Source organism: Peromyscus maniculatus, chromosome X, assembly GCF_049852395.1.
Source record: "Peromyscus maniculatus bairdii isolate BWxNUB_F1_BW_parent chromosome X, HU_Pman_BW_mat_3.1, whole genome shotgun sequence".
Taxonomy (NCBI): Eukaryota; Metazoa; Chordata; class Mammalia; order Rodentia; family Cricetidae; genus Peromyscus; species Peromyscus maniculatus.
Genome location: NC_134875.1, coordinates 83293789 through 83317558, shown reverse-complemented (window position 1 = coordinate 83317558; position 23770 = coordinate 83293789). Strand labels below are relative to the sequence as shown.

The 23770-nt window shown below is 39.1% G+C and overlaps 1 protein-coding gene and 1 long non-coding RNA gene across 3 annotated transcripts in view; one reads left to right on the top strand and one right to left on the bottom strand.

The window, feature by feature from the left end:
• The window catches only part of Hdac8 (histone deacetylase 8), a 219160-nt gene that overhangs the window by 99066 nt on the left and 96324 nt on the right, over positions 1-23770 (bottom strand). The window contains exons 8-9 of one of the 2 annotated variants that reach the window (XM_006996047.4): positions 22354-22526; positions 19227-19321 (exon numbers count right to left, since the gene is read on the bottom strand). In XM_006996047.4, the coding sequence (XP_006996109.1) occupies positions 19227-19321; positions 22354-22526 (268 nt within the window). Of the gene's footprint in view, positions 1-19226; positions 19322-22353; positions 22527-23770 lie in introns of those variants that run through there. The other variant, XR_013047960.1, reaches the window with a different exon arrangement.
• The window catches only part of LOC143270723 (uncharacterized), a 74312-nt gene that overhangs the window by 4903 nt on the left and 45639 nt on the right, over positions 1-23770 (top strand). The window lies entirely within an intron of this gene.

Genomic DNA, 23770 nt, shown 5'->3' with positions numbered 1-23770 from the left:
TCCTGGCTGATACTCATTTCAGTCTTCAGCTCAGACATCATGTTTACAACATCTTTCCTGACCTCTAACCCACTCTCGAGCCCAAGTCAGACTAATTGGCTCTCTTCTGTGACTTTATAGACTTTGTGCATGCTTCTGAGCATTTAACACAGCCAATTGAAGCTGTCTGTTTATATGTTTGTCTTTCCTGCTGGGCTGCAAGCTCTTTGAGCAAATGATGGTCTTTTAATCCGTTGTATCCTCAATATGTACCACAGTCCCTGTACACAGTAGGTGCTTAATCAATCTGTTGAACTGAATGGCTTCCCATTTTATTGGGTAACTAGTTAGGTGGTCATAATTGTGGTTCTTTGGACCAAGGAAGGAATACCTCTCTTTCCTTTTTAGTAACCTAGTCTTTCTTTCCCACTTCAGTAAATCACTCCACTGTCCTTGGGACTGCTGAAGTTAGAAACTCTTTCCTCAACACCTGCATCATTCATCGACATATGTGTCCATTCTCTGAAAACTAAATTATATCGTTCGCCCCATCTTCACTGCCATCAACATTCTTTGTCAGTTGCTACCAACCTCCCACCTGGTCTCCACACTTCTCTTCTTTGTAGCCCCACCCAACACCACACAACAAGTAGTTTTAACATGCATATTAAATCAAGTAGAATTTGAAAGCGAGCAAGGAAGGGTCTATGGGAGTTTGGAGGGAGGAAGAAGTGACGTAATTATAACCTCAAAAAGGTCAACTATTAATCCCGTTAAAAGCCTTCAGTAGCTTCCCAGCCTACTAAGAATGAGATTCAACTCTTTGCCATGGCCTCCAGACCCCACAGGATCTGGTTCGTTGTCTAGTCCATCTCATATCTCTAGTCCCTCTCCTGTCAGCCCCAGCCACTATGGTCTTTCTTCAACATCCAGAATATACCAAGCTCTGTGGACATGCCTGCTGTATTAGTTCCTGTTCTCATTCCTGTGATGAAGTGGTTGACACAAGCCAACTTAAGGAAGGAAGGGTATATATGGTGTAAGAAGGGATACAGTCCATCACGGTGAAGGCGTGGCAGCAGGGACATGAGGTCGATAGATGTTCATCCTGCTTCCAGAGTCAGGCAGCAGAGAGGTGCATGCTGGTGCTCAGCTCTCTTCCTTTTTATGCAGTCTGATACTAGCAGCGCCTGAAATGGTGCTGGCACATATAGGATGGATCCTTACTCCTCACTTAGATCTCTTTAGATTTATGTCCTAGAGGTATGGCTATGGTGATTCTAAATCTGGTCAACCTGACAATTCAGATGAGCCATCACAGTCGGCTAATCTGCCTAAGTCATGTGCCTTCTAGATTTTTGTTGGTGGTGGTAGTTTTTGTTTGTTGTTGTTTTGTATATGTGTGTTTAAACCCAGCTAACTTGTTCTCAGTCTTTAAGTTCTATTCTTAAATGTCACATTTTTGGAGTCCTACCCTAGTCACCCAATCTAAATCTTTATTAGTGTGTGCTCAATAATTATGCCTTTATGACACTTGTTGCAGTCCAGAATTTTAAAAAATTACACATTTTCATTAAGTGTGTGTGTGTGTGTGTGTGTGTGTGTGTGTGTGTGTGTGTGTGTGTGTGAGTGTGTGTGTGTGTTGAAGGGGCGGTTTTAGATGTGGACCTGTGGACCTACCCTTCTATCATGGGTCTCTGGGCCTGAATTTAGACAGGCCCAACAGCAAGCATCTTTGCCTGCTGAGCCATCTTGCTGGCACCCAGAATTTCTGCAGCTTATTTTTCACTTGTTATTTAGGATGCCTTTCTCACTGGATTTTAACTTCCCCAATATGGGTACCATGTCTACATTGTTTATCAGTGTAGCCCCAGGACTTGTCACAATGTTCATTATTCTATAGTCACTGAATTTTGAAATAAATCAGTTGAGTAGGGCAATCTATATTCAATTTCCTTTGTTGTTTTAGGTAACAGAAACTTTACATATTTAGCTAGCAATTTAATTGTTGTGATTTTTCCTACCATGCTCAGTGTAGCTAGACTTTATGGGGGACCTTAGTCAGTCAAGAAAAAGATAGTTTAAGAAAGTCTGGTGTTTAGGATTGTGAGTAACTCAAGAATGATAATCATAGTTCCTATATGCCAGCAGTTCTCAGCAGAGGGCAACTTTGCTCTGCCCCGAACTACCGGCAATGTCTGGAGATGTTCTCACTTGTCAATTTAGAAAGGAAAAAGCAGAGAATGTGCTACTGGCTTTTCGTGTGTAGATGCCAAAGACATTGTTCAGCATCATCACCACCAGAAATGCCAATAGTACTGGCCGGGAAAAAAAACAAAAAAGAAATACGACTACCAGCTCCTTTGCAAAAAAGAACAGGCTGGCCAGTGAGGGGTGTCAGTGTTTTCCAGGACTTTGCTAGCTCAACAATGAAGTACTAACATGCATTCGTATTTACTAGGACTTACTCTCTTCTTCCAAGCAGGTTTCTGCTCATTTTAAACAAAGATTCCATTAATGTGTTTTAGGAAGTTACTAGATGCTCTGAAATTGTACCCAAACTGTATGTATTTAAGTGCTTATCTGGGAAGAGGAGCCATGAGATTCTCGAAGGGGTCCAGGGCCAAAGGGCCAAAAACACTGACATGGATAGACCTTTGTGTTTCTAGTCTGCAGCTAAAAAAAAAAAAAATCAAGTTTTATGGAATGCGTGTTCTATAATGCTGATAAGAAAAGTGTCCTGCAGGGCTTCCTGAAGTAGCAGGCAAGTGTGGTGAAGGCTAGTATCAGCTTCTTCGTAGTTGTCTGGATAACACTTTTCACTGGGCTGTGAGGAGACTATGGGGGGTAATTTATATAAGCTCCAATGTAGCATCAAGCACACACTAGATGTAAAATGACCATTCTATTTCTTCTCTAGGATTATTGTCAGGCTAAAGAACTGAAAAGTAATGCACACAGTCTGGCCACTAGGACATGTTCAGCAAATGTGTGTTTTTCCGCCATGTATTCTTTACACCAAAATCCTGGGGCCTATCAGAGAAAAGAGGATAAGCTGCAAAATGTGACAGCTTTGGGTTTCAGTTGTAGCACCGATATTTTACTGCTGATCCTTGGCAAGTTACTTTTCCTGTCAGTAAAAGATGATAATGCCTACCTGCCAGCGTTGCTATGACACATGCATGAAAAGACATGGATGAATATATGCGAAGGAGCAAGCATCTATATAACTAATTGGTGCTTACTGAATGTTAAGGGGCCAGCAAGGTGGCTCAGTCAGTAAAAGCAAGCCTCATGACTCTAGTTTGATCTCTGGAATATAAATGAAGGCGGAAGGAAATACTCAGGCCCACAAAGTTGTCCTTTCACCTCCACATGCCCACTAGGGCACACACCCTCCCACCACACACATGCACACACACACAAATAAAATTTCAAAATTAATGTTAGGCTCTCTTCTCATTAAAATTTCAAAAATCCTACTTATATAAAGTCTGTGGGTAACAGGATAGCTCCCTGAATACTTGATAAAACATAAATTCAAATATTCACGTTCTAGCATTTGTCTTCCCTTAAAGCTATCTTTGTTTACATAAGGTGATAATATTTCATTTAGATATGTATTTAATGTTTTAGTCCACGAGCTGTCGTTTTACTAAGGGAATTTGGCTAAATTTATAACACATCTAGTTTAGCACCATGTTCAGTTTCTACAATAGGTATTCACTGGCTACCAGAGAATCAGCATCGAAACACGAGAAGAAACAGGTCCTTGGTTGAGAGGAATTTTATTAATGTGTTTTTTGTTTCTTTGTTTTTAGACAGGGCCTCACTATGTAATGTAGAGTTGCCTGGAACTCTCTTTATAAGCTCAGGTTGGCTACAAAGTCACAATCCATCTGCCTCACTCAGCTCCCTAAATGCTGAAAGTACAGGCAAGTGCCACCATGGCTGGCTTGTCAGTTTTATTAGCAATATTAACATCTAAAATTTATTTACTTTTGTGTAGGTGCAAAAATGTACGGATGTTTGTGTGTTCAGGCCAGAAATCAATCTTGGGTGTCATTCCTCAGGAGCCGTCTACCTATGTTTTGAAGCAGGATCTCTCACTGGGACCTGAGATTGACTCAGTAGGCTGGCCAGCGATTCCCAGGGATTTGTCTGTCTCCTCCTGTCGCCACCTGTCTCCACCATGTGCTCCCTACCACACACGGCTTTTTGCATGGGTTCTGGGGCTTGAACTCAGGACCTCATGTTTACATGGCGGATGCTCTCCTGATTGAACTGTCTTCTAAAATGTGTTGAGTGCTTACTCTCCTTCAGCTACCTTTGCAAAGCATAGTATCTGCAACAATACGTTTCATTGCATACTAACCTCCATTTGATGGATGAAGAAATTTAGGCAAATGTCTGTTAAACAATTTGTTAATTGTCTAGTACACATTATGGTACTATGATTCCTTTCTGGAGGTGACCAACGAAAGCACACCTAGCAGATAAATAAACACAGTTTCCGTTGGGTGGTGTAACTACAAACAGTTAGCTTTTTAAAATGTCGTATATGTGTGGGGAGACTTCAAAAGGTATGAAAAAGTATACAATGGATAATAAGATTGGACTACTGCCTTCTGTTAATGATGAAATTAGCTTCTAGAAGACTAATCCTTATAATAAATTTTTTGAAAGTTTAAGGAACCATTCAAAACCATGAAGAAATAGAGAGAATTCTAGTACTGAAATGAGAGAATAATCACTGAAGAGTCAGATTTTAGGCATTTGGCACTCAAGCACAAAATTGCCGTCCATCACAGTAGAGTTCAGTGTTGCCATAATTTTATAAAATGAGATTCAAAACCTAAAAGTCTCAAGAAAAGTTCATTAGCTATAAAGATAATCAGCAAATGTTCGATTACAACGAGAATGTCAATACTAAGATAAGGAACATGGCAGAATGGTTTAATAAGAACTTTAAGGCAGTCATCAAAAAAATGTTTCAGCTAGCATCTCTAAACACACTAGAAACAAAAAGAAAAAACCAATTAGTGATACAAGAAAATAATAAACAAATGGAAATTTTAGAACTAAAAAAATCCAATAACCCAAATAAACATAATAGATGAGCCAAATAGAGTAATTGAGATGACAGAAGAAAGAATTGGTGAACTTGAAAGCAAGGTAGTGTGCAGGCTCAAGAACAGAGAAAATAGGCTGGGAAAAATGGCTCAGGTTAGCGGGGCGAGACCATCAGAGTTCCAGAGGAGAAGGAAAGAAAGAAGGTAGCAGTATAAAAACAAAGAAAAAAATCTGAAAGCAGTTAGAGGGAAATCATGTACTACTCACGTGGGAATAATAGCTTGAATGACAGGGGATTCCTCATCCAAAGATATGGATACAAGAGGCACATTTGCTTAAATAAAAGGGTTGCCAACATACATTTCTATACCCAGTGAAAATATCCTTTGAGAGCAAAAGGGAAATCAGGACACTCTCAGATGAAGAAAAATAAAGAGAATTTGTTACCAGACCTGCTCTAAAAGAATGGAGAAGATGCTCTCTAAATAGAAAGAAAAATGCAAAAGAAGAAATAGTTGAGCACATGGAAGGAAGAGAGAATGAAATTAATGCTTAATGGTTGAAATAAAAATTATAGTACTATCTGATATGTTCTCAATCGATTCATAGAAACTATTTTATGTTACAAAGGAAAGAGGCTAGAAGAACGTAGAGGGAGTAAGTTTTCTTCATTCAAAGTGGCTAAATAGCAACACAGGAAGACTGTGTTGCTGTCTATGTGTATGTAACCTAGTAAGCAAACCAAATGCTACAAAATCTATACAAACTGACCGCTAAACAGGTAAAATAACATTCTTTAACAATAGCATACATGAGGTTGGGTGTGGCAGAGCATGCCTTTAATCCCAGAACTCAGGAGGCAGAGGTCTACAGAGCAAGTTCCAGGGCAGCCAGAACTACACAGTTTGTTTGCTGGCTGGAAAACCAACAACAACATGAAGACAGGAGGAAGAATAGAACAGAGTAAAACAAACCAAAATGGCAGAGTTAAGCTCTGACATGTCAACAACTACAATTAAAAATCATTCCCAATGGTACTGTTTTCTGATTTGTATTTATGTCTTCAGACAGTAACTTTTGAAATAAAAATAAACCTACAAAAATGGTCTAGAAAACAGCAGCAGGCCAGGTGTGGTAGCAGAAGCCTTTAATCCCAGCAGAGGCAGGTGACTGAGTTCGAGGCCAGCCTGGTCTACAGAGTGAGTTCCAGGACAGCCAGGGCTACACAGAGAAACCTTGTCTTGGAAAAAAAAGTGTGGGGGGGAGGCAAAAAAAGTGTGTGGGGGAGGCAGAGGGGGACAGCAGACAGCTAATGAGTTAGAGTTCTGTACCAATAAAACAAACTTGAAGGCATACATGCACACACAAATAATAATAATAATAATAAAATAAAAAACATTCTTGCAACTCTAAAAAATGGTCTAAATGTTTAAACTAAAGAACAGAGATTGGCATAATACATTAAAATAAAATTATATTCAGAAATAAAAACTTAGTTAAACTACAATGACAACCCAGTGGTATTCTGAGGCACTGGGTTCTATTCCTAGCCAAAAAAAAAAAAAAAATGTTTAAATATAATGACATAGGAAGATTGAAAGAAAACAGCACCTTGACTCCTACGTAATTTTACCATGTGTAGAGACTGGTGTAACCATCACACAGTCAGAATACCGCATCCATCCACCCCCACAGAAGTCTCCTTTGCCCCACTCCATCTCTCATCAATGGAAATCATTAGTATGATTTTCATTTCTATGATTTTTTTATCATTTAGACATGATATAAAAAGAATCACATACTATATGGCATTTTTTACTTTATTTTATTATCTTTAATTAGTATAGAATCTAGTGAGTTTCAGTGTGACATTTTTATACACACACACACACACACGTATATGTATATATATATAATTATTCTTTGTTTTTTTTTTTTTTTCAAGACAAGATTTCTCTGTGTAGTTTTGGTGCCTGTCCTGGAACTCACTATGTAGACCAGGCTGGCCTCGAACTCACAGAGATCCACCTGGCTCTGCCTCCCGAGTGCTGGGATTAAAGGCGTGCGCTGTACTTTGTTCTTATTTGTTCTCCCTGGGATGCCCTCTTCTGCTGGTTTCTTCCTTCCTTCTGTTTTCATGTCAGATGTATTCCATTAACTTTTCTTTGCTCCACTCCCTTTAGATCTCTCTCCTTTACAGATCCCTGCTCCCATGACATATGTATGTATGTATGTATGGATGTGTGTATGTACGTACATGCATATTTAAATTTAAATTTAGATTATGCATGAGAGAAAACATTATATATGAGTCTGGTTTGTTTCACTTCACATAAAGATCACCAGTTCCATCCTCTTTGTTACACGTGTTATAATTTCTTTCTCTTTTACAGCTGAATACAATCCTTTGTACACATACACCACATTTTCTTTATCGACGAGTATTTTGGCTCTTGTGAATAGACTACCTCCAAACATGGGTGTGCAAGTATTGCTGTGGTATGCTGATTTAGGGTCCATTGGCTGTACATGCAGGAGTGGCATATCAATCTCGGCCATATGGTAGTTGTATTTCCAAGTTTTCAAAGGGACTTCCATACTGATTTCTGCATTGATTACACCTGTTTATATTTTTATCACCCATATCCTCACCAGCATTTGTTCCTATTTGTTTTCTTGATGAGAACCATTCTGAGTGGAGTGAGATAGAATTGCAAAAAAGTTTTAAACTGCATTTTCCTGCTCCCTAAAGATATCAAACAATTTCATAATATATATTGGACATTTGCATTTCTTTTGGTGTATATGTATAGATTCGTGTGTGTGTGTGTGTGTGTGTGTGTGTGTGTGTGTGTGTGTGTGTGAGCTTGAGGTCAACCTTGGGTATCATTCCTTTGTAGCTGTGCACCCTGTATTTTTGAGACAGCCTTTCACTGGGACTTGGGATGCAATGATTGGCTAGGATGGCTGGCCAGCGAGAGACCCAGGGATCTGCATTGCTGGAACTACACATGTGTGCCATCATATTTGGCTTCTTATGTGGGCACTGAGGATAAAACTCAGGTCCTGGTGATTATTACTTTGTTGTGGAGAGGATTCATAATTTTATGTAATCCCATTTTTCAATTCTTGGGGCTAGTTCTTGTGCTACTGGAATTCTTTTGAGAAAGTTCTTGCCTATACCTATATTTTGAAATGTCTTACTTAATGTTTTTCTCTAGTAGTTTATGAGTTTCAGGTTTATCATTAAGGTCTTTGATCCATTTCTAATTGATTTTTGTATAGGATGAACAATACCAATATAATTTCCTTCTTTTATATGTGGATATCCAGTTTACCAAATACCACTTAGTAAATAGCCTGTCTTTTTTACAATATGTTTTTTAACAGTTTGCCAAAGATTCGGTGGCTGTAGTTGTATGAGTTTCTTTCTGGTCCTCAGTTTTGTTCCGTTGGTCTGTAGTTTTGCTTTTGTGCTAATGCCATGCTGTACTTGTTACTATGACGCTGTAGTACAATTTTATGTCAGATCTTTAGGTCAGAGTGGCTATTTTTTGATCAGTGTAACTCCCTTTAGGCTCATCCAAGTTATTCCATACATCAGTAGTTCATTGGTTTTTATTGCTGAATAATATTCCACAGCACAGATAGATCATAGTCTATTTAACCATCTATATATTATAAGACATTTGGCTTGCTTCCAGTTTGGACTATTTATTTCTAGTTTATGTGAATGTAAGTTTTCATTTCTCTGGGAACAATGCCCAGGAATGTAATTGCTAGATTATATGGTAAAAAAAAAAAATAGCTGTTTTTTTTCAAAGGGACAGACATTAATATATCCCGTGATTACTGTTTACATATTATATTTTTAAAATGTTAATTTAAAATTGTAATGGACAGATAATAGTAGTATATATTTATAGGCACAGTGGTGTTATAATCTGATACAATGTGTAATGATAAAATAAGGGTAATTAGCGTTTTCATCTCCTTCAACACTCATCAGTTCTTTGTACTGAGAGCATTCCAATTCCTCTTTTCTAGTTCTTTAGAAATATGTAATAAACTGTTGTGAACTGAAGTCCCCCTACTGTGCTGTTGTTGGCTGAACAAAGGAAGATGAAAAGCATTGCTTTTTCAAACCAATGCTGCAACATCTATTTTTATAGAAGCCCAAGATGATGAAACGGAAGCATCAGTGAGGGGTCTGACTCATGGAAGGAAGGGATTTACTTCACAGAAACTGGGGGAAATTATAAGTAAGAAATGGAATATAGTGAAAGTTATTCGGTGTTACTGATTTACCATATAGTTTCATATGAGACAGATTTTTTGAATATCTATAATTCATCCTTTAAGTTATAGCATTTTCAGACCATCCATAAAGCAAAATGAACGTGTGTGTGTGTGTGTGTGTGTGTGTGTGTGTACACATATATATTTGAAACAGAATCTGAGTCATTGGCCCAGGATAGCCTAGAACTGGCTGTGTAGCCCAGGCTGAAGCTGAACTCGAAGCAGTCCTCCTGCCTCAGCTTCTTGTGTGCTTGGATTCTAGGTGTGAGCTACCATGCCTGGTTAAGAGTTGAGTATTTTAAGTGTGGATATCATAAGCTCATTAAAGCTAAAAATTGCTAGGCATGGTAGCTCATGAGACAAAGACAGGTACTGTTGCAGATTTGAGGCCATCCTGGTCTACATAGCAAGTTCCAGATCAGTCAGGTCTACATAGTGCAACCCCAACTTAATAGAAAAAAATAATTAAACAGTAAACATTGCTTGTTACCACTTTTTGAACTAGAACTGAAAAAGTCACTGAAGCATCTTATGAATAAGTCATCTATTGATTGGAGAACTTCAGGTCTCAAGCTCAGAGGCCAATAAAGCCTTGACCAATTGACACTGCTCACTCCTAGTGGAAGAAAAGTTAGTGAAAATACTCAAGACACTGTCTTTCTCAATGGCTCAGTAGCTTGTTGATTAAAAGATTTAACTGCGAGCATGGAAACTTAGATAGCAATCCATTTCTGAATTGTATTCTTACCAACAGAGACCCATGTCAGCATGGCTTGACCTGCTGTTCTGCCTATATCACGTGGTAACAGTACTAAATAATCTTGGCAGAAGACTTCCTTTTATGTGAATGACTGGAAACAAGCAGAAGTGCTGCTCCAATATCCAAAATGCTCAATAACTTGTTTGAAGCTTATGGTTTATCTTTGAACAATGTTGTTCATACTCCCATGGCAGTCCAAAAGCAATGGCGAAGAAAATTGTTGGCATCATGCACGGATTAAGTCAGTAGCACAAGCATACCACTGGGGACTGTCGTGTTTCCTACCATAAACTCATACTCAAAAAGTCCAGCTTTACTTGAGAATGTCTTGGTGGAGCACTAAAATTGTTAGTTTTATTAAATCTTGCTGTTGGCCGGGCGATGGCAGCACATGCCTTTAATCCCAGCACTCGGGAGGCAGAGGCAGGCAGATCTCTGTGAGTTCGAGGCCAGCCTGGGCTACAGAGTGAGTTCCAGGACAGCCAGGGACACACAGAGAAACCCTGTCTCAAAAACAAACAAACAAACAAACAAACAAACAAACAAAAAATTGCTGCCGGATTTGGTATTCTGTGTGACCAAATAGGCAGTATGATGAGGTGCTTCTGGTATAGACTGTAGTGCGACAGTTGCCTTGAGGTAAAGCTCATCTGTGATTAAATCTTCATGGAATACTATTCTTGCCCAAAAGAACTGATGGATTATCGTGATTGAATATTATGATTAAATATTTGGATATCTGTCAAATGTTTTCTAAAACATGAAGTGAGCCTATAATTTTATGGTAAACAACTGACATGTTTGTTGCCAATGATAACACATTCATGGGTTTGAGTGAAACTACGGTTTCTGCAAACTTGGTTCTGCCACTGTGAGCTCGACAGCGTTTCGAAACTCAAGCTTCCTCCAGTGAATTCAATGATGATATCCATGGTTTTTCATACTGCATAAAATGTGTGAACATTTTGAATGTTTTTATAACTCAGTGAACTGATATTTTCCAAATACTATATATTAGAGGGGTTAACTATCCACTCAGCATACAGATTTAACCTAACAGTATATAAAAGTTCATTGAGATGCTTTCAGATTCCATACTACATTAGCCTTAAAGAAACTACCATCTGTAGAGTTTTGGCGCATTCAAGGAATCCACACAATTATCAGAAAAGATTATTAAAGCATTCCTTCCCTTTCCAGCTAAGCCTTCCTTCCTTTCACCCGCAAAGCTGCACTTCTGGCATATACTTTAACTAGGACAGTGTCAGCGTAGATTGAAAGAAGAGCATGATGGGAAATGAGCTAAGCCAGAAGTGAAGAGATGGGTGGACGTCTATAATGACAGCATTTCTTCTCCTGGAATTTCTTTAAGTCTCAGAAAATAGTTCTTTTTCATCAAAACTTGTTATTTACAGTAGGACGAAGTGAATTTATTATTCTTATTTTAAGGAAATTAGCAAAATAACTACATGGAAAAGCTATTAAATATTTGAGAGTCAATTAAAACAAAGCCTCTATATTTGAAACTAAGTCATATGTTAAAGGAGAAAATATTTTTGCATCACATGAAAAATTTAAAAAATGTATCAAAATTTGTGAGAAGCAGCTAAATTGGTGCGTACATAGAAATCGATAGCTCAAAATGCTCATATTAGACAAAAGTGTTAAAAATCAATGAGCTAAGTTTTGAGACATGTTCTCACTATCTAGCCTGGCCTGAAACTTACTGTACAGATGACCTCAAAGTCACAGAAATCCATTTGCCCTGCCTCCCAAGTGTTGGGATTAAAGGCATGTACCATCTCACCTGGCCCAATGACTAGGTTTCTATCATAAGAAACAAGAAAAAGAACTAAAAACAACACAGAAAAAGGACAAGGGAGAAAAATAACAGAAATAAAGAAACTGCAAAGAAAAATGAAGTTTATGAAATGAAAAGCTAGTTCTCTAAAAAAGCAAAAAGCCCTACAAGCCTGACATTTGACACATACCTGTAATTTCACCACTCAGGAGGGGGTGGTAGGAGGGTCAAGAATTCAAAGTCATCTTCAGCTACATAGCAGGTTATAGGTTATCCTAGGTTACGTGCAGCCTTGTCTTACACACAGACAAAGGCAGGGGCTGGTGGTAAATTGCTTGCCAGGTAAGCATGAAGCCCCATGCTTGATCTCCAGTATCTGGGTAAAAGCCATTGTGTACTGACAAGGCAGTGTTGGGGAGGCAGAGACAATAGGATCTCTAGGGCTCGCTGGCCAGTCAGACTAGCCAATCAGTCGCAGGTTCAGACAGAGACCCCCGTCTCGAAAAAACATGGCGCAAAGTAAGTGAGAAAGACACCTACCATCAAACACCCACTTCCACACACATTTTTAAACATTCACGTGTATCCACAGTCCTAGGTGCACACACACAGACATGGGCATGTACAGAAAAAGGGAAAACTTCACTTCAGGGAACTTGATAGACCATGAGTTAAAATAATAATAACAACAAAAAATAGAAGTTGTCAGTACCGCGAGCGAGAGAAGGGGCATCCCTACAGATCTTTAGACATTTGAAACAATAATAACGTGTAAAGGAATAAATTCCTTGAAAGACAAATTGCCAATGTGGAATCAAGAAATGATCATCAATTTTAACAGCTATAAAATATTACAAATCAAAACTGTCCTATAAAGGAAAGTCTAGGCTCAGAGGTTTTCAAAACCAGTGAATTCTATTTAACAGTTTAGAAAGCTATAATATCCATCTTACACAAACTCTTTCAGAAAACAGAAGAAGAGGGGAAATTTTTTCAAGTAATGATTATAAGATAACCATTGTTGCCAGGTGGCAGTGGCGCACGCCTTTAATCCCAGCACTCAGGAGGCAGAGCCAGGTGGATCTACAGAGCAAGTTCGAAGCCAGCCTGGTCTACAGAGCAAGATCCAGGACAGGTATCAAAACTACACAGAGAAACCCTGTCTCGAAAAACAAACAAACAAACAAACAAACAGATAACTATTGTTCTGGTATCAAAACCAGATAAATACATTGCAAGCAAACAACAGGCCAGCATTCCTCATCAAGACACAATAACCCTTGACCAAGTTTCAGCAAACTAAATAAACAAGATAACACATCATGACCATGTAGGTCTTATCCCAGGAATGCAGTTATTTTACATGAAAAAAGTTAGTGCAAGTCACTGTTCTAACAGAATAATGGATGCTAGATGATCATTTTAGTAGATGAAGAAAAAAGCATTTAACAAAATTCTATATTCATTTGTGCGAAAAACATCTTTAATTAGAAATAGAGGAGAACTTTCTTTTCCTAATAAAGAACATGCTTGGAAAAAAACCACTATGGTTAACATCACACTTTACAGGGAAAAATTAAGTGCTTTCTCTCTTTGAATAGGAACAAACAAAGATAAGGATGTTCACTTAGTATTCCCACTCAACACTGTGCTGATGATTTAACCCACAGTTACAATCAGTACAGTAAGACAAGAAAAAAAGAAATAAAAGCTTTGTAGAAGGAGAATGTATATAGAGACTTAAAATTCTAAATTCATAGATGGCATGCTCATGTACAAGGAACATGCCAAGTAATTCCAAAAATCAAGGAGCAAGGTTATATTATTAAAGATCAATATTCTACTTAAGATATATATATATATATATATATATATATATATATATTCTACAACAAACAATTAGAAATTACTTAGGATATTCCATGCACAAAAAAATCAGTATCATGAAATAACAAGAATAAAGTTAACAAAATTAATGTAAGGCCTGATTATTATAGAGTTTAAGTTAAAATTTGAAATTTAAGACTATATAAGTAAATGGGCTCAAGGATTAGATTAACTATTAAGACATTATTACTCACAAATAAATACATATAAATTTGGTGGATTATATCAAAAGATGTTTATATTAGTAACATCAATTTGTATATAAATCAATTTATTTTAATAGCTAAATGTATTTCTTAATATGAAAAAGATAATTTCCTAACCATTTTATCAAAGCAATCTGGTGAAGTAGAGTATTTTTTTGTTAGTAAACCTGATGATTATGTGTATTAAGTTGGCGCTCAAAAAGTTACTTCAAATTTCAGATTTTTGGATTAAAAAGGCTCAACCTGTACATAAAACTGCTTTATTGAAACATGTGATCAAAATAGTAAAACTAGATTACAGACTATTTTTCCATGTAATAGTGCTACTTATCCATGTACTGCCTTCTTATGGGTTCCTGTCGTGCTTGGGCTCCCCCAGGGTAGAGTTTCAGGGCCCAGTCACACATGCATGCTCCATTTCTCTCAAGTTTTCCCCATTGTGATGTCTCTACCCCATGCTTGCCTGGCCAGCCTGGCCTCCCAATTCCTGATTGCTGGCTTTATGTCATCATCCATTTGATATTGCATGAGGTTATGCTCCAAGAGACACCCCTAAATGCTTGTAGAATCTGTGTTGGGCTTGCTTTTTCAGATCCCTTCCCTGTATGACAATATAGACCTTTCCTTGGGATAGATGGCTTTCTGATGCTTTGGATACATGGCACTTCTTGAAAAAGACAGGAAGTTGGTGCTATGGGTTGACTTATGCTCCCAGAGAGACTATAGTATGTTTCTATTTCTCCCATCTTGAAAACACAAATCTCTTAGGAGAATGTTGACAAATATTATTCAAATACCTGCTTGCTTATTTATTTATTTAATGAAGGAATGCCGGTTAGTTGGGTGCTTTAACATTTTGCTAAACACAGAAAACTAAAATAGACAACCAAACATGGGTGACCAGAAAAACTGTATAGTTTGAGAATCTTCAATCTGAAATCCAAAATGCTCCCAAATCTAAAACTTTTTCATGTTAATCTGATATCAGAAGTGGTAATGACCATACCTTACATTGTTTCATGCAAGAAATAATTAAAAATTCTGTAAAGTTATCTTCAAACTATATGTAGAAGGTATATTTGAAACAAATGAATTGTATTTAGATTACTGTTCCATCCACAGGAAATCTCATTCTTTATATATAGTTGTTAGTTATAAAGTCTCAAAAAACAAGACAAAACAACCCAAATCTGTAATGCTTCTGCTCACAAACACTGTGACTAAATGTTCTAGGAGTAAACCTGAAACTTTTAACTTAGTTGTATGACTTTTCAAGTTTATTCCCTTAGCAATCTACCTTCTACTTTCTAACAAATAAGCTTTTCAATTAAAATATTAGATTTATTTATCTTAACTTACATGTATGTGTTTTTGCCTGCATGTATGTACCACATGCATGCCTGTTACCTGTAGAGGTCAGAAGAAGGTGTCATATTCCCTGGAATTGGAGTTATGGGCAGTTATGAGCTACCATGTGGGTGCTGGGAACCAAACCTGGGTCCTCTCTAAGAATAGCAAGTGCTTTTTAAAAAATATTTTTATTTTATAATTTAATTTTATATATCAGCCACAGATTCCCCTGTCCTCCCTCCTCCCACCCCTCATCCTCCCCCCCCCAATCCTCCCCCCATTCCTACCTCCTCCAGGACAAGGTCTCCCCTGGGGAGTCAGCCCAGCCTGGCAGATTCAATTGAGGCAGGTCCAGACCCCTCCTCCCTACACCCAGGCTGAGCAAAGTGTCTCAGCACAGGCCCTAGGCTCCAAAAAGCCAGCTCATGCACCAAGGACAGGTCCTGGTCTCACTGCCTGGATGCCTCCCAAACAGTTCAAGCTAATCCACTGTCTCACTTATCCAGAGGGCCTGTGCTTTTTTTAAAACCATGGAACCATCTCCAGCCCCAAAGTAGCTTTCTAAAAATTAAGTTTATCTTTTTTTGGGGGGGGGCTCACCTGTGCAGCATTTAAGGCTCTTCATATCTGGTCACAGTTCCCACTAAAGCCCCAAGTGTTCTCATTCTCTTATGTATTTATTCTGTGTTATACACACACACAGTCCATTCTTACTGTTCTTTCCACCTTCTGTCCCCTTTGTGTGCTGTGGAGACCCTCCTCTTCATCACCTAGCACTCTCTCAATCAGTTTGGATTATTCAGTTCAAAGTTTCAGGGTCTCAAGCTAGCCTTGAACTTGTGATCCTCCTGCCTCCGCCCGCTGAGTGCTGGGTTTACAGCTGTGCACCGCCACTGTCAATTTAGTTCCATGATCTGTTAAGAGTTCACTTTGGCTCTCTGACTGTCCTGGATTTGAACACACTGCTTTGTTGCCCCAATTAGAGGGCAGTATTTTTGAGGACACTGGGTTTACCTTGTTTGTGTGTATCTGAATCCAGATCTGAGACTGTTCTGGAAAGTAGTAGGGGCCACATGCATTGGTAAATGAATGAGGAAGTAAAGGAATACTCAAAAGGGCTTGGTTGATTTAGGCTAAAGGGCTTTGAAAGTCACGGGGATTGCAGCTAGGCCTAGGAAGACAGTGCAGAAGGGGGAAAGGGCGTTTGGAGGAGGAGGAGGATGACTATTATCCTAGGAGATGGATGAACAAAGTCCAAGAATGAGAGCAGAGATAGCGAGGAGGTCAGCTGGGCCATAGCTGACTGTTGCAATAGCTTGACCTTGTGACTGTGCTGACTGTATTTCTCAAGTCTCTTTGGCTCCCGGAGGGCAGAGGATTTTGTGCTCTGCTCTGTGCTCCCTTCATAGTTGATGCACATCCCCTTAGTCACTGTTCCTCCTATCTTCTGGTTACTCTGAAAACACTATGTGTAAGGGTGTCTGGCTGGCGTGTGTCTATGCACCATTGGCATGTCTGGTGTCCATGGAGGCCAGAAGAATGTGTCAGATCCCCTGGAACTGAACTTAGAGATGGTTTTAAGATACCACATGGGTGTCTGGGTGTCTTCAGAGGTTGAGACCACTGAGCCATCTCTTCAGCCCCGACCTTGTTTTTTTGTTGTTGTTGTTGTTGTTTTTTGTTTGTTTGTTTGTTTGTTTTTAATTGAGACGAAGCCTCCTAAATGGTCCAGCCTGGCCTGGAAGTTGCTATGTAGCTCAAACTGGCTTCAAATTCACCCTCCTGCTGCATAGAGGCCAGACTGCTGGGATTATAGGTGTGTGGGAACATGTCTGCCTGGCCTTAGAGCTCCTGCTCTGCTCTGCTCTGCCTTATCATTATGTGCGCATAGTTTCCCTCTCCAGCCACATGAGACTGGGGATAAGGTCTTCCTCACCTTTGCATTTTTAAGACACCGAGAGTAGTACACTTCCTAGCGCATATTGGATACACAGAAAACATTATTTATCTACCATTTGTTGATTCGATTGCAGAAGACCACAAGGATATCTGTGCGCAATTGTGTATTGTGACACAAAACTTATATATGCCTTCATACTGTGTGGTCTATTTTTGGCAATTTTCATTAAAATGATATCTCATTGTACCAGAATACTGTCATTTCAATTTTCTTCTTTGTTCCTTCTTGGATGACTCATATCTCTTATACAGAAAAATATGACAGAAGGGATTCACAAAGGGTTTGGACAAGTTTATGAATGACAGAGCCATAAACATCTGGGTATAAGAAGTGTGGAACACGCAAAAGGGAAGTAAGAACTTGCATTTCTGAGATGTCTGTTAGGTGCCACGAACTGTGTCTCAGGCACTTGACATGCATTACATCTCATTGAATCTTGCAGAATGAATCCATATAAAGGCAGAGCATCTCAATCTATAAGGCTAAACCTACATCTGTTCACACGCATAGCTTCTCCAGGTACCAGAGGCAATATTCGTGTTTATTAAAATTTTATCACTCTCTTAATACAGATGAATCATTCGATTTGCTTTTGTTTCTGAGGAACACAACACTCACTCTCAATTCTGACTTCTGCAGCTTATGGCTGCTTTCTGACATAACTTGATCAGTTTTTAGAGTCCCGGTGCTCTAAGTTACAATGCAATCCGAGACAGTCCCACAGCAATAACAGCAATTACATTTGTTCACAGCACTTACCTCTCTATTTCATTAAGCTTCCAAATACTGAATAAAGGTAAGTCAAGTCAAGTCAAGAAAAGAGACTTCCATTAACCCTGACACTGGCAAATTGTCTCAAATTACAGCGTGCCTTCTATTTGTATTCTAGACATATTGAGTGGTTTCTCTGAGTTACATATTATATACCTCACCTATGTTTAGAAGGAAAATTGGAAGCAAATTAGTTTAAGTTACTTCTAATTTAAAAAAAATAATAGAGACTTCATAAAGCATAATGCTCTCAAGTATACAGCACACATTTGGCAGACATCATAACATTACAAGCAAAGCATCATCCCTCATCTTTGGGAAATAGCTGGCGAAGGAGGGTTTCACAGACTGCTTTGTTATTTTCAGTTACACAGTCTGAGGTTTGTGGCTCTACCCTCATTGGTGATAATGTGTTCCCTGCCAGGGCTGGAAGTAGGTGGGAATAGATGGGGTACACCTTCGAATTAGTGATTATCAGCACACTCACAGGTCCCAGACAGCTTTTATTACTTGTTTTGGGAAAACTAAAACAGACGTCTCGGCTTTGTAAAGGCCATCTCATATGACTAGAGAAAATGGCAACGGTTCAGATGATACGTTTCACAGTTTGGATGGTCCAGCCCCAATCTCTGTTCCTCTAATTGCTGGAAACCCACCAGACCTGCCTTTCTTAGTGATTATGGTTCCTGAACTTTACACTGGTCAAAGACAATTGAGAGAAGAGGATGACCGCCAAATGTGTCACATATGTGTCATATCACACCTATGGCATCCCTAAAAACAGACCCAAACCTAGCTTGTATATTTCAAAATGAGCCCCTTCCCTTTTGAGGCTGGGGGCTGAAAGTATGCACATACTCCAAAGAGTTCTTTGTGTGAACAGGTGACCCCTTCCCACAGTCTCTGTAATTAATTGAGAAATTAAAGTTGGTTGGCCTTTGAGAGCTTTTGTTAAAAAAAAGGCAGAAGGTCTTGGCTATTTTGGAACAAGAGTCCACTATTCTGCCAAAACAGTGTGTTATTGTTATTGAAGTGTCTCTCAACAAAACGGTATTGAGTGGTGAGGACGTGATTTTGATTAGGTAGAATGACTCAGCTCTTCCCCTTAAAGAAGAGAGGACTTGTCAGAGCCTTACTTACCTCATGATCTGGGATCTCAGAGGATAGTGTTTTCCCTAGGATGACCCCGGTCAAGTATGTCCAGCAACGAGCCGTGTTGGCAAGGTTATAGCCTCCTGTCTCCATCAAGAATTGTGAAGTTAGGAAAGAATAGTCACAGAACAGGAGAGGGAAGGGGGTGAGGAAGGAGAGAAGATTGTTTTAATAAAAGGTCTAAAAAGACAACTCCAATTTGCAGAATCTTACTTAAACATCCCTTAATGATATTTGTAAACCACCTAGTAGGTAGACTTTATGGGGGCAGTCAGATCATGCACAGAGGAGAACTTGTAATTTCAGGGGCAACACAGATTAAAGAGGCTCTCATCTCCTAGCAAATATGCATCCAAGGAAGCCAAGCATCTCAGTTCCACCAAGAGACATTAGTGAGACTGAGAATCCTGGAACTCAGATGTCTGGAGGTGACCTACCCAATGTGATGGTTTCTCAGATGAATTTTGCAACAATTCTATAAAGTGACTGCTGGCTGTGATTTGTATTTTAAAGCTATTGGCAGATCTAGTCCTGAAGGCATCCAGGAAAAAGAAAAGGAAAGTGCTGACAGAAACAGACTTCCTTCTTTTAATATCACCACAAACCACAGGCCTGCTGGCGGAGATCAAAGACAGTGAGACGAGGAAGGGACTGATGATTGACACCCTGACCCATCGCGTCAGGTCCTGTCACAGTCACCCAGAAGCCATATTACACTGGTTAATAATCAGCATATTTTTGTGCTGAATGGATGTGTTTGCCATGCAAGCATTAGAACATTGGCCTTTAGCTAAATTCCAAGAGTATAAGCGTAAAATGGGATGATTTCCTAACCTCGGAGCAGACCAAAGGATATAAAAGCAGCTCTATTTTAGGTAGGGTGACCATATACATTATCATCCAAAAGAGTATGCTTTGAAGAGCAATAGAGGACACTATTCATTGTTACGCCGGGCTAACATATAGAAACTGGGACCTGCCATTACCCTTGTCTTGAGCTTCCTACTATTTGAAAGGCCAGGGAGGCTAGGGTTTCTGGAGTGTGTCTTTCAGGCCTCAGTGGGACCGTTCTGATGAAGCTTGAGAATGCAGCCATCTCTACAAATTGTCTATGTGTTAATAAGAGCAGAGAATCTCAGCTATACAGATTGGATATTACTTGAAACATTCCTGGCATGGAAAATTAGTCTGTAAGACAGACTTATTTGGCATAGTTATTAATTTAAAAAAGAATCACTATAGGTTTTATTTAAGGAGTATGCTGCCTCTAGTATACACATAATATTACTTCATTTGCAAAAATTTCACTTATGCACAGGCATTTTCAGGAATGCACATATTGCGTAAGAAGAGTTATACTTACATATTCAAGAGCCAAGCTTTAGGTTAAAAAAGCAAAAGGACTTGAGCTAATGCTAATAGACTCTTCAAAAGAAGGCTGTAGCCTCAGACAAAAGTTAAATTCTAACAGATGTCTGTTGTAGAAAGGTCTTTTTCCCCCAGCTGGACCTGTATCATAATCGCCATCCTTAGTGTTGTTAAGGAAAGTAATATGCCATGCAATGCTTATCAATTTTATCTTTTTCTGGAGATGAAGTTAATAAATTTCTTGCCAGCTTCTCATAAGAGAGTGTCTCTTGCAATCAGTTTTAATTTTGATCTCTCTGGGGTTTGAAGACGTCAAAGGACTAGGTTGTGCTGCGTGCTTACTTGCCTCCATAAGACCTTCCCAGAATTTACCTGGACTTGGATTTTACAAGAGGCTGATAAAACTATTAGCTTGTTCATCATATATGCATTTAATTTCTTTACAAAAATTGTATCTGTATGAGTATTTTGCCTCCATGTATGTATGTATACCATGTACATGCTGGGTGCCCACAGAGGCCAGAAGAGGTATTAGATCCCCTGTAACTGGAGGTACAAAGAGTTGAGCTGCCATATGGGGCTGGGAACTGAACCTTGGCCCTTTGCCAAGAGTAGCAAGCGTCCATAACCACTGAGCAGTCTCTAGCCTACATATATGCAATTTTTTATACATTTTTTGAGACAAGGTCTTGTGTAGCCCATGATAGCCCTTAACTCCCAATCCTCTTGATTCTATTTCCCAAGTACTGGGATTATAGACATGTGCCACTGTGCCTAATGGTATCTATGTGCATTTTAATCTCAATCCACTTGACCATATTTTGATATACTAATTTATTGATCCAATGAAATAAATATTGTGGCTGGTGAAGAGACAGAAGATCCATCCTAAGGTACCTATAAAGTGACTGAGGTTGGGCAACGTTCTAAACACATAAATGCTTCTGTCAAACAGACCTAGCATTCTGTTAGTTTAATAATGCAAATATCAGTAAGAGGGAAGCAGGAATGAATGCTCAAGAGACTATGGGTCTCTCAAGTTTGCTTCATTAGAACAAATCATGCTTTAGGGGAAAGGAGTAATTCTTGAATCCATCATAGGTATTCAGTTAATTCATGTATTTGCTATTCATTGTGAGTAGAGATAGAATTTCATTGGTATGTTCGGAAACATGATGACTTAATGACTACTGTGACAGAAGGGCCCACAGTCTTTGGGGGCTGACATCTTCAATTATAATCTAATTTCTTCTTGTTTTTTGGTTGTTGATTTGTTTTGTTTTTGTTTTGTTTACTCAAGACATGATTTCTCTGTATAGCCCTGGCTATCCTGGCACTCACTGTGTAGCCCAGGCTGGCCACAAACTTACAGAGATCCACCTGCTTCTGCTTCCCAGATGCTGGGATTAAAGGCATGCACCATCACTGCCCAGCTTCTTTTTTATTCAGTGCTCAGGTTTGAGCACAGAGTCTGTGTATGTTAGGCAAATGTTCTACTTTTAACCTTTTTTTTTTTTTAAGAATTCAAACAAACTTCAGAGTGCCTGGGCATCAAAGCACATGTCAAGCTGACTAGGGATGGGCCGGAGTCTATGCTGAACTGTGGAGGTAATCTATTTCATAGTTAGGCTTCTGGGCCATAGGCAGGTTAGTACTTCCCAATCCAAGAAAATCAACATATCTTCTATGCCAAGAAAATGTGGAGGAGGGCTGACAAATTCTCTTGGTGGTTTCCCCTTGAACTCACCTCCTCCTAAAATCAGGGTTGCCAATTGCCACTGAAGGACATACTTCAGACACTTGCCGATGCCCACTGGCGTCATGTTAAAGGAACACATTGGGTCCCCAGCAATGGTGTCTGCTCCCAGCTGTAAAACCACTGCTTTAGGATTGAAGGCCCGGTACACTTCCTTCAGCACACTGGGAAGAAGAAGAAGGACACAAATGATCATAAAAAGGGCAGTTTTAGTTAGGGCTTTGCAGGGGTGGTAAACTGTGTTGGAGGGACAGTTGAATTATCCAGTAATTGAAATGTAACCCGTCCATCACATCAAACTGTCCATCTTAAAGGGCGGACCTGGCTGTATGTGTAGTATACTTTAATAAACCTGACTTAAAATAACAATTCCCCTATTTCCGCCATCACCAATGAACAAATCTGCCCTTTTAATTTCAGAACCTAGACTTCGATGAACAATTGATATCTATTTAACTTTCATAGCCATGGGGCATAGTATACACATCTATTCCATTTTAGGACCTAGAGAAATAAAACACATACATCGAATAGTTATGAAGACTTTCTTCTGATAATCTTAGATAGCAATCACACTTGGAGTTTATCACCTAATTATCAGTGGGGGCAAGAAGCACAAGCCTTGAAAGCCTAGATGGTATCAGCTTACTTTTCATTATGCAAAGGACTTGAGCATTCTGAAATACAGTCCTCCCTGGTGCATATGCAACCACGGTATTAGGAGAACAGTATCAACTGATCAAAAATTACAATTTGAAAGTACCCCAAAGAACAAGTTGCAGTGGGTAAATAGGGTAATTTTCAGTAGAATCAATGCTATCAAATCAGCCTAACTGCTATTTGCAGAGGGCATGAAGCCTTACAGATGAAAAGGGAAATGTCAATGTGACAGGTAACCTTAGTCAGGCTTCCAATATTATCATTAATTGAACACTGACAATGTCCAGAGTGCATTCCTAGGAATTATAAGGTCCTTGCTCTCAAGGGGCTTACAATCTACTTTCCAGACAAAACATATCCCAGTCCTCAAGGGCCAGAGTGACTCTTACAGAGACATGTAAACAAGTGCAAATTAACAGACTTCAGAGTTGAGAAAATACAGAGTCAAAAAGTGATCAAAAATGTTGACGTTAATGACCCTTTCATAATCAACATGTCAAATTACTCCAGTGCAGAAAAACAGAAAAATCCCAGATCCTTCTGAGATGGCAAAAGGAATTCAGGAACATAAAACACTGCCCTCCCCAATTCATATGTAACCAGGAATGAAAGGATGGTCACAGAGGCATTCTTTGACTTAAAGGACTATTCTGTTTTGATTTCTCATCACACAGATGAATGCTGAGTGATTGTAAAGATTATAAGAATATTACAAAATTTATGACATATGATCCTTAATGCAAGGATT